Source organism: Archocentrus centrarchus, chromosome 3, assembly GCF_007364275.1.
Source record: "Archocentrus centrarchus isolate MPI-CPG fArcCen1 chromosome 3, fArcCen1, whole genome shotgun sequence".
NCBI lineage: Eukaryota > Metazoa > Chordata > Actinopteri > Cichliformes > Cichlidae > Archocentrus > Archocentrus centrarchus.
In genome coordinates, this window is record NC_044348.1 from 8,104,997 (window position 1) to 8,118,721 (window position 13,725).

General features: G+C 42.9%; 1 protein-coding gene across 2 annotated transcripts in view; it reads left to right on the forward strand.

Annotated features, from left to right (window-relative positions):
• dmxl2 (Dmx-like 2) overlaps positions 1–13,725 on the forward strand; it is a 40,970-nt gene that overhangs the window by 15,156 nt on the left and 12,089 nt on the right. For both annotated transcript variants that reach the window (XM_030758819.1, XM_030758827.1), the window contains exons 15-38: positions 215–336; positions 780–869; positions 1,003–1,111; positions 1,210–1,329; positions 1,447–1,674; positions 2,066–2,352; positions 2,934–3,106; positions 3,194–3,845; positions 3,990–4,319; positions 4,411–4,530; positions 4,761–4,896; positions 5,526–5,636; positions 5,794–5,963; positions 6,399–6,496; positions 6,609–6,774; positions 7,226–7,490; positions 7,624–7,826; positions 9,026–9,433; positions 9,885–10,067; positions 10,186–10,482; positions 10,582–10,773; positions 10,872–10,948; positions 11,235–11,365; positions 11,891–12,136. In XM_030758819.1, the coding sequence (XP_030614679.1) occupies positions 215–336; positions 780–869; positions 1,003–1,111; positions 1,210–1,329; positions 1,447–1,674; positions 2,066–2,352; positions 2,934–3,106; positions 3,194–3,845; positions 3,990–4,319; positions 4,411–4,530; positions 4,761–4,896; positions 5,526–5,636; positions 5,794–5,963; positions 6,399–6,496; positions 6,609–6,774; positions 7,226–7,490; positions 7,624–7,826; positions 9,026–9,433; positions 9,885–10,067; positions 10,186–10,482; positions 10,582–10,773; positions 10,872–10,948; positions 11,235–11,365; positions 11,891–12,136 (4,914 nt within the window). The remainder of the gene's footprint in view (positions 1–214; positions 337–779; positions 870–1,002; positions 1,112–1,209; positions 1,330–1,446; positions 1,675–2,065; positions 2,353–2,933; positions 3,107–3,193; positions 3,846–3,989; positions 4,320–4,410; positions 4,531–4,760; positions 4,897–5,525; positions 5,637–5,793; positions 5,964–6,398; positions 6,497–6,608; positions 6,775–7,225; positions 7,491–7,623; positions 7,827–9,025; positions 9,434–9,884; positions 10,068–10,185; positions 10,483–10,581; positions 10,774–10,871; positions 10,949–11,234; positions 11,366–11,890; positions 12,137–13,725) is intronic.

The following is a 13,725-nucleotide window of genomic DNA, read 5'->3' on the forward strand; positions in this document are numbered from 1 at the left end:
AGTCTTGAAAACAATAATTTACCTTTTCTAATTCAAACCCAGTGTTGATCTACTTTGTCTGGATTATTCTGAGGATGTCTTGTTGGATGGCTCCATTTACTGTATGAGTGTCCATCAGGACTATTTGCATTGCACAGTATTATGTTTTTTTTATATATATTTATACCGCAGACCAAATCAGGATTGCCTGCAAACTTTGTGTTGTGTCTATCAGGAACTTACTGTAACAGTGCCAGTGCCTGCTTCGTGGCATCAGATGGTAAAAACCTGCGTCTCTATCAAGCTGTTGTGGATGCCAGGAAACTGTTGGATGAGCTGTCAGATCCTGAAACATCTGTGAGTTGATACTCTTTTATTATTGCACATGAAACCAATGTTATTGCTTACTGGGATGATGTAGTTTCCTTTTAGCGTTTTATGTTCAGTGAATGTTATGTATCTGGGTTTTCATGTCTCACACTGTGAAGCTTTAAACTTTATCATGAGGGACTGAGAATTGAGTTAAAAGCAGGCTTAGGGCTCGCTTTATGTGGCTTAGAGGTGTAAACCAACTATAAAACACTGCAGATCTAAAACACACAGATAACTTTTGCCAAAGGGCAGCTTTTGAACAACCAAAAGGTTTTTAATATTCATTTTTGATGCTGCCTTCATTTGCTGCTGCTGTTCTAGTGGCACAAAATAAGAGGCCTGGTGTTTTAAACTAAATGGTTTTTCCTCCGGACTTTATAACACTCTCAAATACAAAGGAGTTTACCTTCATGTACATCTCTGTTTAGAAACTGGTGGGCGAAGTGTTCAACATCGTCAGCCAGCAGTCCACTGCCAGACCCGGATGTATCATAGAGTTGGACGCTATTACGAACCAGGTTAGCAGCTGAACTGTGCTTTTTCTCACCCACTTCAGATCAATGACAGACAGAAATTCCTGGAATGAAATACTGAAACCTTTTGATCAATAGATATAGTAAAGTGTGTGATGCTATATCCATGTGCCTCCAGTGTGGAGCCAACACTCAGCTGCTGCACGTCTTCCAAGAGGACTTCATTCTAGGTTACAAGCCCCAGAAAGAACCAGAAGCAAACACACCGGCCTTTCCTCATGGGGGAGGTATAGTACACTGTTAAACTCTGTGTTGGTCTGTTTACTCCTATTTTAGAACCTAATTGTCATTAGATGAAGATAATAATGTGTCCTGCTCTGCCCAGATTACCAGCCTCCTCCCTTCTCGGAGAAGTTCTTCCTGGTGGTGATAGAAAAGGACCTCAACAGGAACTCTGTCCTGCAGATGTGGCACCTACACCTTAAATCTGTGCAGGCCTGTGTGGGTAAGTTTACTGGTACATGAAGCAAATCAACTGTAGGTGATACTGGAAGTTGCTAGTTATTTTAATAATGTGAAGTCTACCTTTTCATTTGCATCAAATTTTCCCCTCTGTGTCCAGATGAGCCAAGCCCAGATTACAGCTTCCAGAGCCAGCTAATGGTTCCCAATCAAGTTGTGAATGCTGACTCATCTCCAGAGACGTCTCCTGTCAGACCCCTGCCACGGTCGGCTTCAACGGCCAACTTGCAATCTGCCAGCAAACTCATCCTCAGCTCAAAGCTGGTGTACAGCAAACGCCTCGACCTTCCTCACGGGGTGGAGGTTACCAGGGCGACCCCCTCTGCAGGTTGAAATATATACATATAACTCTAACCATGTTATTGTTCCCAAATTAAGAGAAATATATTTTAAAAAACAAAGTTTCCCCCCCAAAGGCTACCTAAGTGACATTCCAAAAATCTTTACAAATAAGTAAATGCAGCTTTTCACCTCTAATTACTTTGCATGAGCTACACTTATACAGCAATGTCTCTAGACACAGCATTTCCTAATGAATACAGTAAGAGCACAAAAACATTGCATAGCTTTGAAATGAAAGTGTTAAAGTTTTAGCACATATATGTAATATTCAATAAGCTGTGCATCTTTATAGTTCAGTTTTGCATGTGTTACAGGTTGCCAGATAGGTTTAATTGAAAGGAATATTTCAAATAAAAATCTTCTCCACTTTCTGCCAGGCCATCTGAGTTCCTCCTCCATCTACCCCGTGTGCCTGGCTCCATACCTGATTGTTACTACCTGCTCTGATTCCCGTGTGCGGTTCTGGCGCTGTGCTGTGGAGGGTGATAATGGGAATGGTGTGGATGGCGAGGACAGCCGGGTGTACCGCTGGGAGCCCTGGGCCTTGATGAACGAGGAGGAGGACAACAACAGTGCTGTGTGTGTGTCAGGCCGGCCCGTAGCTGTGTCCTGCTCCTACATCGGCAGGCTGGCTGTGGCTTTTAAACAGCCACGACACGGACAGGTAGGAAATTAGAATTTGGCTTTGAATTTGTATTGCAAATGTATTACACCAAAAAAAAACTAGCAACACAGAAATTGTGGCATTTACCTTGAGTTGGAAGATTGCAATAAAAATGTAAATTGGGTAAATATGCATTATTTGGCTGTATTGCCTGGACCCTGGACTTTCCAGTAGTGGATACTAATCTCTCCTGTCTGTGTATTATTGCACATTTATGTAAAGCAGAGAATGGTGAGGGAGGAACTAGATTAGTTATATATTTACACCTGTCAAGTCATGCATTTGGAGTGCATTTAGAAATGGTCAGTAGCATTAGTGAAAAGGGATCACATCTAGCTAGATGTCACTGAACTGAAAATGAGTTCAGGTTTATCATCAGCATTCTGGCTTACACAGCAAGTCTGGGTATTTAGTATACTTTAGGATCAGTAAAGTATACTTTTTACATGCAGGCAAAAAAGTGTTCTTATGAGCTTACACTTTTTTTTTTTTAATCTGGTTGATGCTTTCTTACAGTCTACAGTGTCTTCAGATTTGTCACAGCAGTCATTTTAAATCAAATGGGTTTCTTTTGTCCTCAGTGCCTAAGTTCCAGAGAAGACTTCTCTATGTATGTGTCCATCTATGAGTGTGAGTCTACTGGTGGCTCAGAGTGGGTTTTAGAGCAAACTGTTAACCTGGATGACTTTGCCAGACCCTCATCCACCCTGGATCCAAGAGTCAGTGTGGACTCAAACCTCTTCGTCTACAGCAGGTCAGGAGAAATTACTTTTATCATATTATGTCAGACACAAAATCTTTGCTTGTATGTCTCATAAATTATTTATTTTCTTCATCTCAGGACTGACTTGTACATGAGCAGAGACCATAGCTCACCCAACATTAAGCACTACGTGCACCTGGACTGGCTGTCAAAGGAAGATGGATCGCACATCCTGACTGTGGGAGTGGGCTCTAACATTCTTATGTATGGCCGTATCTCTGGTGTGGTCAATGAGCAGACTAGCAGCAAGGAGGGAGTGGCTGTTATCACCCTTCCTCTGGGGGGAAGTATCAAACAGGGGATCCGCTCACGCTGGATCTTGCTTCGGACCATTGACCTCCTTTCATCTGTGGACGGCACACCATCACTGCCGGTCTCCCTGTCCTGGGTGAGGGATGGCATCCTGGTGGTGGGTATGGACTGTGAAATGCATGTTTATGCCCAGTGGCATCAGGACAAGAAGCCCGGTGAGGGAGAAGAGGGCAACCTGTCATCAGCAGACATAGCTGGAGGTCAAACCACAGCGCCCTCTTCAGTCTTTGAAGGGAGAGCCAGGTCAAAGAGTGTGTTTGAAGGGAATACCGCAGTGGATGAGGCCCTTCGTGCCCCAGCAGGACTTCAAGAAGGGGGACTCTTCGAGGCAGCTCACTCTCTGTCCCCAACTCTGCCCCAGTACCATCCCACCCAGCTGCTGGAACTCATGGACCTGGGCAGAGTTCGGCGTGCTAAGGTGAGTGCTTCGTTAGGTACTGAAAAACATGCAGATTAAATCTGCAGTTAGCTTTTATTCAGACACCATGTAATACATAACCAGGAATTTTATCCATTTTGGTTATCTGAGTTGTATAAACCCTTGGCCTTTTTTGTGTATCAGGCCATCCTCGCCCACCTGGTAAAATGTATTGCTGGGGAAGTCGCTGTGGTGAGGGATGTGGAGGCAGGTGAGGGTGGAGCCAGGAGACACCTGTCTCGGACAATCAGTGTGACTGGCAGCACGGCAAAAGACACCATAGTGTCGGGCCGTGACGGAGGCAGGGACTACACAGAGATCAACTCCATCCCTCCCTTGCCTCTGTACTCCCTCATGCTGGCTGACCATGACACCTCATACAAGGGACCAGAGGAGACTGCTAAGGGAACTAAGGGGACTGATGGTGAGGCAGCCCAGAAGTCCACAGAGGACCAGTATGCTGACCTCTTCCAGGTAGGCAGAGTCAAGACATTTGAACAGATTTTGTTGTTAAAGGTTTACTTGCATGTAAGTACTTTAAACTCTTTTCTTCCTGCATTAACAGCTGCCAGCAGTTACCACGGATGACTTTGTAAACTTTGCCACAGATAAACCAGAGAAGAAATCCAGAGTTATCAACCTCTCTCAATATGGTCCGACCTATTTTGGACCAGAACACGCTCAGGTATTTTGTGTTTTGTAAAAAGTACAATTGCACTGCTCATGTGGAACATTTATCACAGTTATTCTTAGATTTATTGAAATAAAGTGGTTAGAAAATTAAATAGTAAAAATATTTTGGTAATTCTTTTTATTCTTTTCTGAAAAGGAATAGTGGACTTCTCTAGTTATGGTGGAGTAATATTTGTTGTGGAGTTTTTCAGTGCTCTCCTTCACTTTCTTATTTGTGTCCAGGTGCTGTCCAGTCACCTCATGCACTCCAGCCTTCCAGGACTCACACGGCTAGAGCAGATGTTCTTGGTGGCCTTGGCAGATACTGTTGCAACCACCAGTGCTGAGGTCGCAAGCTCCACTGAACAGCAATACTCAGGTCAGTGAATATGTTTGTGTTACAATCATACTCTTGGATACGTACAGTAGACTATATAAAATATAAGACATCTGACGTACAGGCAAACGCTGTATTCCTTAAACAGGAGTCATAACAGCATCTTTACTAATATTATGCTCCAGCAGTCGAATAAGTTTAACCACCTTCTGTACCTTAAGGTTCCTCACAGTGCTCTTATACCTATTTTCAACAAGCAAAATGGTTCTAACTCTCGCTATTTAGTTTAAACCCCTCAAACACGCCAAATATTGTATTAAATTTCAATAAATGTTAACATATAGGCTGAGTTAGTCAATTGCTAGCTATCAAATCTTTAACATAAACAGCGGATATAGTGTTCCTTTCTCTTTTTTTCAGTATCTTTGTCTTTTTACTCCAGTTTTTCATTCTTTTTATTTAGTCTTTTGTTAGGAAGACATTAGCAGGTTGTTCCTGTGTTAAGTAAGCACAGAAGAGGGTAAGAAGGTTCAAGGACTGGAGGCATATTGTCTGACAGGATCACATGAACTCAAGTGATACTTGAGTTTAAAGGGCTTTGCCCTCATGTTGAGTGGTCTATGCGGAAGGGAGGGGTACAAAACACTGACCAATCCCTGGTATTTGTGTAGGTGGCGAGGCTCTTGATGAGTGTGGACTGAGGTACCTGCTCGCCATGCGTCTTCATACCTGCCTGCTCACCTCTCTGCCCCCGCTCTACCGCATGCAGCTGCTCCACCAGGGTAAAGTACACTGTTCATTGTGCTGCTGCCGTGACATGAATATACCAAACAGTTTTGTATGACAGTAATGGGGTATGAGTTCATTTAATTTTTGGACTGAATTTTGGGCAGCTTGCCCTTTTCATTATCCCTATCCAACTATCTGTTTCTATGGCAGGCCTTTCAACATGCCACTTTGCATGGGCGTTCCACTCAGAGGCAGAGGAAGAGATGCTGAACATGATCCCAGCTATGCAGAGAGGCGACCCACAGTGGTCTGAGCTCAGAGCCGTTGGTGTGGGCTGGTGGATAAGAAACATCAACACTCTGAGGAAAATGGTGGAGAAGGTACCAGGACAAATTTAGAAGAATACACGTATACCATACATCTAATCAAAATGTCATTTAAAACGTGATCATCTGATGAATGCAGTATCTGGATAAACTGTCATTACTTGTGTCTTGTTCATTAGTTGGTTGTTTCTAGTATTAGAACACATCATTCAGTACTGTAATTCATTTCCTATGGGACACTTCCATTTCGAATAAATATTGAGCAGCTAAGATTTAGCTGCTCAATATTGTAAAAGAGCTTTATGAATCAAAGCAACTGGTAAATATTGATAAAGCTTTAATAGTAACTAAATAAGGACATTTGTACTGGAATATGTTTCAAGTATGATTTGCAGTTAATATGCTTTGATATTCAGAATATTTTGTTGTGCTCAGATGCAGTCAGCATCTGCTAACATTTCGAAACGTTGTTACTTCTTTTATAATCAGTTAGGAAAAGCTGCGTTCCAGAGGCACAATGATCCTTTAGATGCTGCTCTGTTCTACTTGGCCATGAAGAAAAAGGCTGTGCTGTGGGGACTCTTCAGGTTGGACATATTCTTTGAACACATGACTGTTTTGAATAGTGTTTCGAGGCTTCAGTGAATTTTCTTACTAAAGCAGAATGGGATACCAAGCTCTGTGGCTTTGTTCTCTCAGGTCTCAGCATGATGAGAAGATGACTCAGTTCTTCAAAAACAACTTCAGTGAAGACCGCTGGCGAAAGGCAGCTCTCAAAAATGCTTTCTCCCTACTGGGAAAGCAGCGCTTTGAACAGTCGGCTGCCTTCTTCCTATTGGCTGGTTCCCTCAAAGACGCCATAGAGGTTTGAACAACTTGCACTTTTAATAGAGCACACACAAGTTATTGCTGCTGTGTTTACTCCAAAAATACATTTCTGTTTAACTTAGAGTGGCAATATACAGGCATAAAGGTGTCTGTCTCTCTCCCTTTGTCTGTCCTCTCTGACAGTAATAGTGTAGAAATCTGTTGCTGAGAATGTGGGATATTCTTCAGCCTTTAAATCACTAGTGAGAAGCCTAAATTACACTGATAAGATGTAGAGCAATAATACATAGTCTTTGTTGGCCTAGATTTTCCTCACCACACAGTCAAAATATTCAGATAGGCAAAAAAGGAAACAAGGGTGAACTTCTTTTTGTATCTTTTTAGAAGTCATTAACTTTTTGCACTTTATGGCTGCTTATACACACTTTTTTTTTTTTTTTTGGATTAACTTTCACTGTTAACCCATCCCACTGTTTCATGGTGTGTAGGTGTTGATGGAGAAGATGGAGGATCTCCAGTTAGCTATGATAGTAGCGAGGCTGTATGAGGCTGATTTTGAGAATTCATCCACCTGCCAAGGCCTCCTTTATGAGAAGGTCTTGGGCTGCAACAGGGACGGGAGTGGTTACCACGGTTCCAGGTTGCACCCCGATCCATTCCTCCGCAGCATAGCCTACTGGATCATGAAGAACTACACACGAGCCTTGGACACACTATTGGAGCGAATCCCAAAAGAGGATGATGAGAACCCTGGTCAGTTGGTTGAAGACATTTTAGTCATTATTGCACAGAAAGACCCACTGAAACCAGTTTGCTCTGCTTTCATCATGCGGCGTTCTCAGCTTAAATTTTGTTCTCCTTTGTTGTCCCCATTTTTGTGCATCAGACGTGATGGTAAAGGCTTGCAACCCTGTGGTGTTTAGCTTCTATAACTACTTAAGGACGCACCCTTTGATCATTCGTCGCCACTTTGCAAATCCAGCGGGCACAGCAACAACTGTAGGCCTCACTGCTGAAAAGAGCAGCGCAGACGAGATCAACCTTATAGAGCGCAAACTGTTTTTCACTACTGCCAATGCACACTTCAAGGTGAGTGCATACTGATTAAAGCTATTTGCTCCAGTCCAGGTCTTTTAAGAGAGTTGGGAATTTTTTTTTTTTCTCTCTGGGTACCTCTATTACATTAGCTTTGTTCTCCAGCACTCTTTCAGCCCTGGAGTAAAGTGAGTCAGTTAAAATGTACAACGAGTAATTGCTATTGTGTTATATTTTTATAACCGTAAGAACAAGAGTAAAGAAAAAGTTAGGGATAATATTGCCTTATAACAAATTAAAGAACATTTTAGCCTATAAAATTAAGTGCACTTTGTTGCCCGTGCAAATAACTCATAATCAGTTATTAATATCCAGTTTCCTTCCTCAGAATAGCCAAAATGCACATTTTTGTCTTGCAGTTTAGCAGGGGTACAACAACCAGTCAAGTTGTTGTTGCTCCATAAAGGCCTGCTAAATTTGCTCTCTTTCCATTCCTCTAAAAAGAAATGTAATGAGCTAGTGTTATAAAAGGAAAGATTCGACTGGAATAAAAGCTATACTCAGAGGCTATCAGGCCTAACAGAGGCTGTCAGGCCTGAGATCAGATAAATGTAGCATTAACCAAGCTAGAACATAATTGATGCTGATATGAAAGAACCTTAAATAAGCAGAACGAGGGAGCTAACATTTTGTTTGACCCACCAGGGTCAGCGACGTCATTTAGTTAGTGTATCTGCACTTGCTTTCACAGACTGGATGGGGAAAAAAAAAAAATGTAAGCAGCCTTCTCCACATTTTTGGCTAAACAGAGCAATGCATAATGAAGCTGTTGCTTTACTTTAAGTTGGAAGTTGACTTGGAACCTAAAATGTAGCCGAGGATTTTCTTCCCTCTCAACTTCAGCTTCAACCCAAACTGAGTAGGATTCAGATTTAGGTCTTGGTTGCCTCAGTTTCCTTCCACTTCTGTCTTATTTTATCCTTGTCTTGCATTAAATGAGCAACTAACCTGCTGTCTTGGTATAGGCAATTGTGCTTTAGTTCACTTATACACACTTTCTTAAAATAAACTTAAATAAAATTAACATCATAGTTTTAAGACATAAATCACTGCAGACAAAAAATGGACTTTAACAAAAATAATTGTAATTTATTTTATCATTTCCATCCCTGTGTATGATTCTGGTAACTACAAAAGCCTGCATTATGTAACAAAAGTTCATATACATATTTTATAATCTCTGAATCTTGTAGGTGGGCTGCCCAGTTTTAGCTCTGGAAGTGCTCTCCAAGATCCCCAAAGTCTGCAAGAAGTCTGTCTCCTCGCCTCTCAGCAAAGCTTCATCCAAAGCCAATTTAAACACAAGCCAACCCTTGGAAAATGGCACACATGGAGGTTTAGACTGGGGCTCCCCAGCAGTACCTACACAGGCCTGGGGAGGAAATGATGGTGCTGGTGGGTTGGACTGGAGCCAGCCTATGAAGAAGGTGGAGGAAGATGAGCTGAAGCTGGACTGGGGCGATGACAAGGATGAGGAGGAGGAGGAGGATGAGGATGATGATGATGATGATGGTCTAACCATGAAGAAACCAGAGCTTGAGACCAAAGCAGAGGAAGGCTCAGAAAAAGGCGGCTCCAAACTGCAAAGAGAGGACTCACAGGTAGCAGTAACATCTAAAAAACATCTTTGTCTGTAGTTTCTGTGCTCTTATCTGGGATATAAGAGCGCACAGATACACAACCAAAATGCTACATTTAAATAAATGTTGTTTGGATTCAACATGTCAAAGAAAACTGCCTGAACACTCAGTCAGGAGCAGAGTAAATATATTAAATAAATAAATAAAAATATCACATTTTCTATTTATTTTAAATCTTACCATAAATAAAAACAGTAGTGAGGGCTTGACTCTCATTCAGTAGAATTTTTATTGAATGAGAAGGTAAAAACGGGTTTCTTTTGGTGAGGTCTTCTCTAAAAGGTGGACTCTGGAAACCTGACGCGAGAGTGCATTTGGGCTTGATTTGTGAGTTAGGTTGGCCCTAAATATATAATTCATGGAGGCTGCAAAGTGTGGTCTTTTTCCTTTAAGTCACTCGCATGTATTTCAGGGTGAGTCGGAGGTGGACGTGATAGCAGAGCAGCTGAAGTTCCGCGCCTGTCTGAAGATCCTCATGACAGAGTTGCGTACGCTGGCGACAGGCTTTGAGGTGGATGGAGGGAAGCTCCGCTTTCAGCTCTACAACTGGCTGGAAAAGGAGATAGCAGCCATGCATAAAATCTGCAACTACAAGGTGGCCTTTCCTCTTATTTGATGTAGTTCTAGACAATTTTGAAAACGGTTACATGTTTTTAAAAATGTTTTCCCTTCCTGGTTCATTGTGATTAATCACCATAAATGTTTGCGCACAGGTGGAAGGAAAGGAGGAAGAGTCAGAGGTGGAGCGCTGGGGAGAGCGTTCAACATCAGTGGACATATCAGATGACGCATTGGAGCGTACAGATGCCGGAGCCTATGAGCGTCATCAGATGGAGCGCCGGCGGCTTCAGGCCAAACAGCAGCACTCTGAGAGGCGCAAGGCATGGCTGAGGAAGAACCAGGCCCTGCTCAGAGTGTTTCTGTCCTACTGCAGCCTTCATGGAGCCAAGGGAGGGGGAGTCACCTCTGTTCGTATGGAGCTTCTGTTCCTCCTGCAGGAGAGCCAGCAGGTACACACATACATTTATACATATGTTGTTGAATCGTCCTTGATTAATGCAAAGCAATTTACAGAGAAGATAAAAATCACTTTTTGCCATCCTTCGTAGGAGACCACAGTGAAGCAGCTGCAGTCCCCTCTGCCTCTGCCTACTACACTGCCTCTGCTATCAGCTTACATCGCCCCCACCAAGACAGTCATAGCCAACCCTGTTCTCCATCTCGGCAACCACATACACGACATCCTCCACACGATCACACTCATGGAGGCCCCACCACATCCGGACATCATGGACGATCGGGTCAGTACTTTAAAAATCAAACTTTAAGCAGGCCGACTTACTGTCTGTTTGTTCAGTTTGGTGCTGAATAATGAAATGTGGTATTCATGTATTTTTAGGTGAATGCTCTGCACACACTAGCAGCTTCTCTGTCTGCTTGCATCTATCAAGCACTGTGTGATAGCCACAGCTACAGGTAAGTACGTGCAGTGCTGCAGTCTCTGCAAGACATCCAGAAAACAAAAATGTCTTCACAACAGCTGTGCGCTTAAAGTACGCTGTCATTGCTGTTAGTAGTTGAGTAATTTTGCTGAGCTTGTGTAAGCTCATGCTGAGTCCAGCTCTGATCAGAGATTGATTTTATTTTTTTTATCATTGATTTCACACTAGGAAAGAAATATAGGCTATATTTACTAGACTGTTGAACATGCATGCTTTGGACTGTTGTGACTTATCATTTTTATCTTTTTGTTGCTTTGCAGCAGTCAAACAGAGGCCAACCAGTTCACAGGGATGGTTTACCAGGGCCTTCTGCTCAGTGAGAGGAAACGACTCCGTACAGAAAGCATTGAAGAACATATTACACCCAACTCTGCTCCTGCACAGTGGCCAGGTAGCAAGACCTCTGTGTTTACTAGCTAGTGGTGTTTCGGGGGGTCGGTTTGAGTCTGAATGAAGACAGAAAATAGGATAAGATGATACAGTTGATGATCAGACTCTTAATTAACACATTAGCTGTAATTCATAGTTTTTACAAGAGGAAATTTAAGTTAACTACGATCATATTTGAGGATCCTCACAGATGCATAGGATGGGGAAAATGGCTCACTGCACGTGCGAACATCAGGGGCATTATTTTGAGAAAATCCGAATAGCAGGAGGAGAGAACGAGTAGAGCAAAGCAGGCAGTCTGTGTTTATGCAGAGAGGCAGATGGTGTTCTATAATAGGAGCTCTGTGGCCTCTGGGAAGGAAGTGGAAAGAAAGAGACTGATCACGCCATCATAAAAATGTTTCATAATTGGGTTCTCGATGGTGCTGAGATGGTGTTTTTGTTCGCCTGTGGAAGTTATTCTTGTAAATTTGGGGGTTAATCTGCTGCACATTTATCATTTTGGATGCATTTCCCCTCCCCGCAGGTGTGTCGTCCCTGATTTCTCTGTTGACGTCTGCAAGGGATGAAGACCAGCCAAAGCTCAGTGTGCTCTTGTGTGAAGCTGTCGTGGCTGTTTATCTTTCACTGCTAATCCATGGCCTGGGCACTCACAGCAGCAATGAACTCTTCCGCCTGGCAGCACATCCCCTCAATAACCGCATGTGGGCCGCAGTCTTCGGAGGAGGGGCCAAAGTCATCATTAAGCCAAAGAGGCCTGATGCTCCACCAGGTAAAATTACTATTTTGTAGTTAACTGTCTAATACCTTTTTTGTCTTCATCATGTCTGTGTTTTTCTTGCTTTTCATTATTTGCCTTTTATCCCTTTTATTCAGCAGTTGAATTTGTCCTTTTTCCTCCCCCGTTTGTTATATTTTAACAGCCTGACTTATCTCTGATCGCTTGCACTTTCACTATAGTCACATAGATATTTACTTAGCCTTGTCCCGATGATGCTCCTAAGATGCTGCTGCTGCTACTTGTGTGTAGTGTCTTGTGTGAGCGTGCCCTCTGCCCTGTGTCCCAGTGCCAGCTGATTTTGAGGCAGCCAGGCCAGAGGAGTCTCAAGAGACAGGAAGACCTGAGCAGAGCAACTTCGCCCCAAACCCCACTGTCACCCCTACTGAAACCCAGCGCCCTAAACGACCCCCTCCTCCTGTTTTAAGGGGCGAGGGGGTGGGCACTGTGGTATCTGCAGCTAACACCAGCTGTGAGTAACTGGGCTGGTGGATTGCAGTGCTGGTTTGCAGGATTGACGTGCATGGTAATTGTAAAGGTTTGCATTGTTGCAGATGCTTGACTGACCCACCCCTCTCTCATGCAGCTACTCCTGAATGAGCATCACAAACAACAAAGTCCACTAGTGCTATGAAGACATTTGTGTTATGAGAAGCCAACAGCCGTGTGTGCGTGTGTTTGTGTGTGTATACTGCATTGCATGTACATGTTGTAATGTCCTTTGTGCTCATTTTATGTCACTGAAGCAACAGCTGGGCCTAGCAAGGAGTATTCAGAGGCCGAGGCTGAGCAGCCCTCTCAGACTATATCTGAATCTGAGACTAAACCAGGTACACTTTCAGAGATTTACTGTAGCACTCAGGTGAAAGATCTACTTGTGTGTCGTCCGGTTTGTAGAATAAAATACAACCTCAGTTCTGAAAAATTTGGGACGCTGTGTAAAATGTAGACACAAACAGAATAAAATGATTTGCAAATCTCATATTTTATTCACAATAGAACACAGAAACTATATCAGATGTTTAAACATGAAAAATAATGGGTCATTTTGAATTTACACCAGATATTAAAATTTCACACAGTGGAACAAAAGTCTGGAAATGGAAATTGTACTAAAAGAAACAGCTGGAGGAAGATTTTGCAATTAATCAAGTTAATTGGCAGCAGGTCAGTAACATGATTGGGTATAAAAAGAGCATCTTAGAGAGGTGGTGTCAATCTACAAAAAACTGTCTACAAATTGTGGAACATTTTCAGAATCATGTTCCTCAGTGTAAAAGCTTCTGAATGTCTCATTATTTACAGTAGATGACATCATCAAATGATCCAGAGAATCTGGAGAAATCTCTGTGCACAAGCAACAAGGCCAAAAATCAATATCGGATGCCCTCAGGCAGGACTGCATTAAAAACAGGCATGATTCTGCCATTGAACTCACTGCATGCGCTCAGGAACACATCCAGAAACCACTGTGCCATCCACCAATGCAAGTTACACCTCTGTCTGGATATTTGAACATGATCTGGAAAGATCGCTGCCGTCTCTGGGCCAGAGCTCATTTAAAATGGACTGAGGCAAAGTGG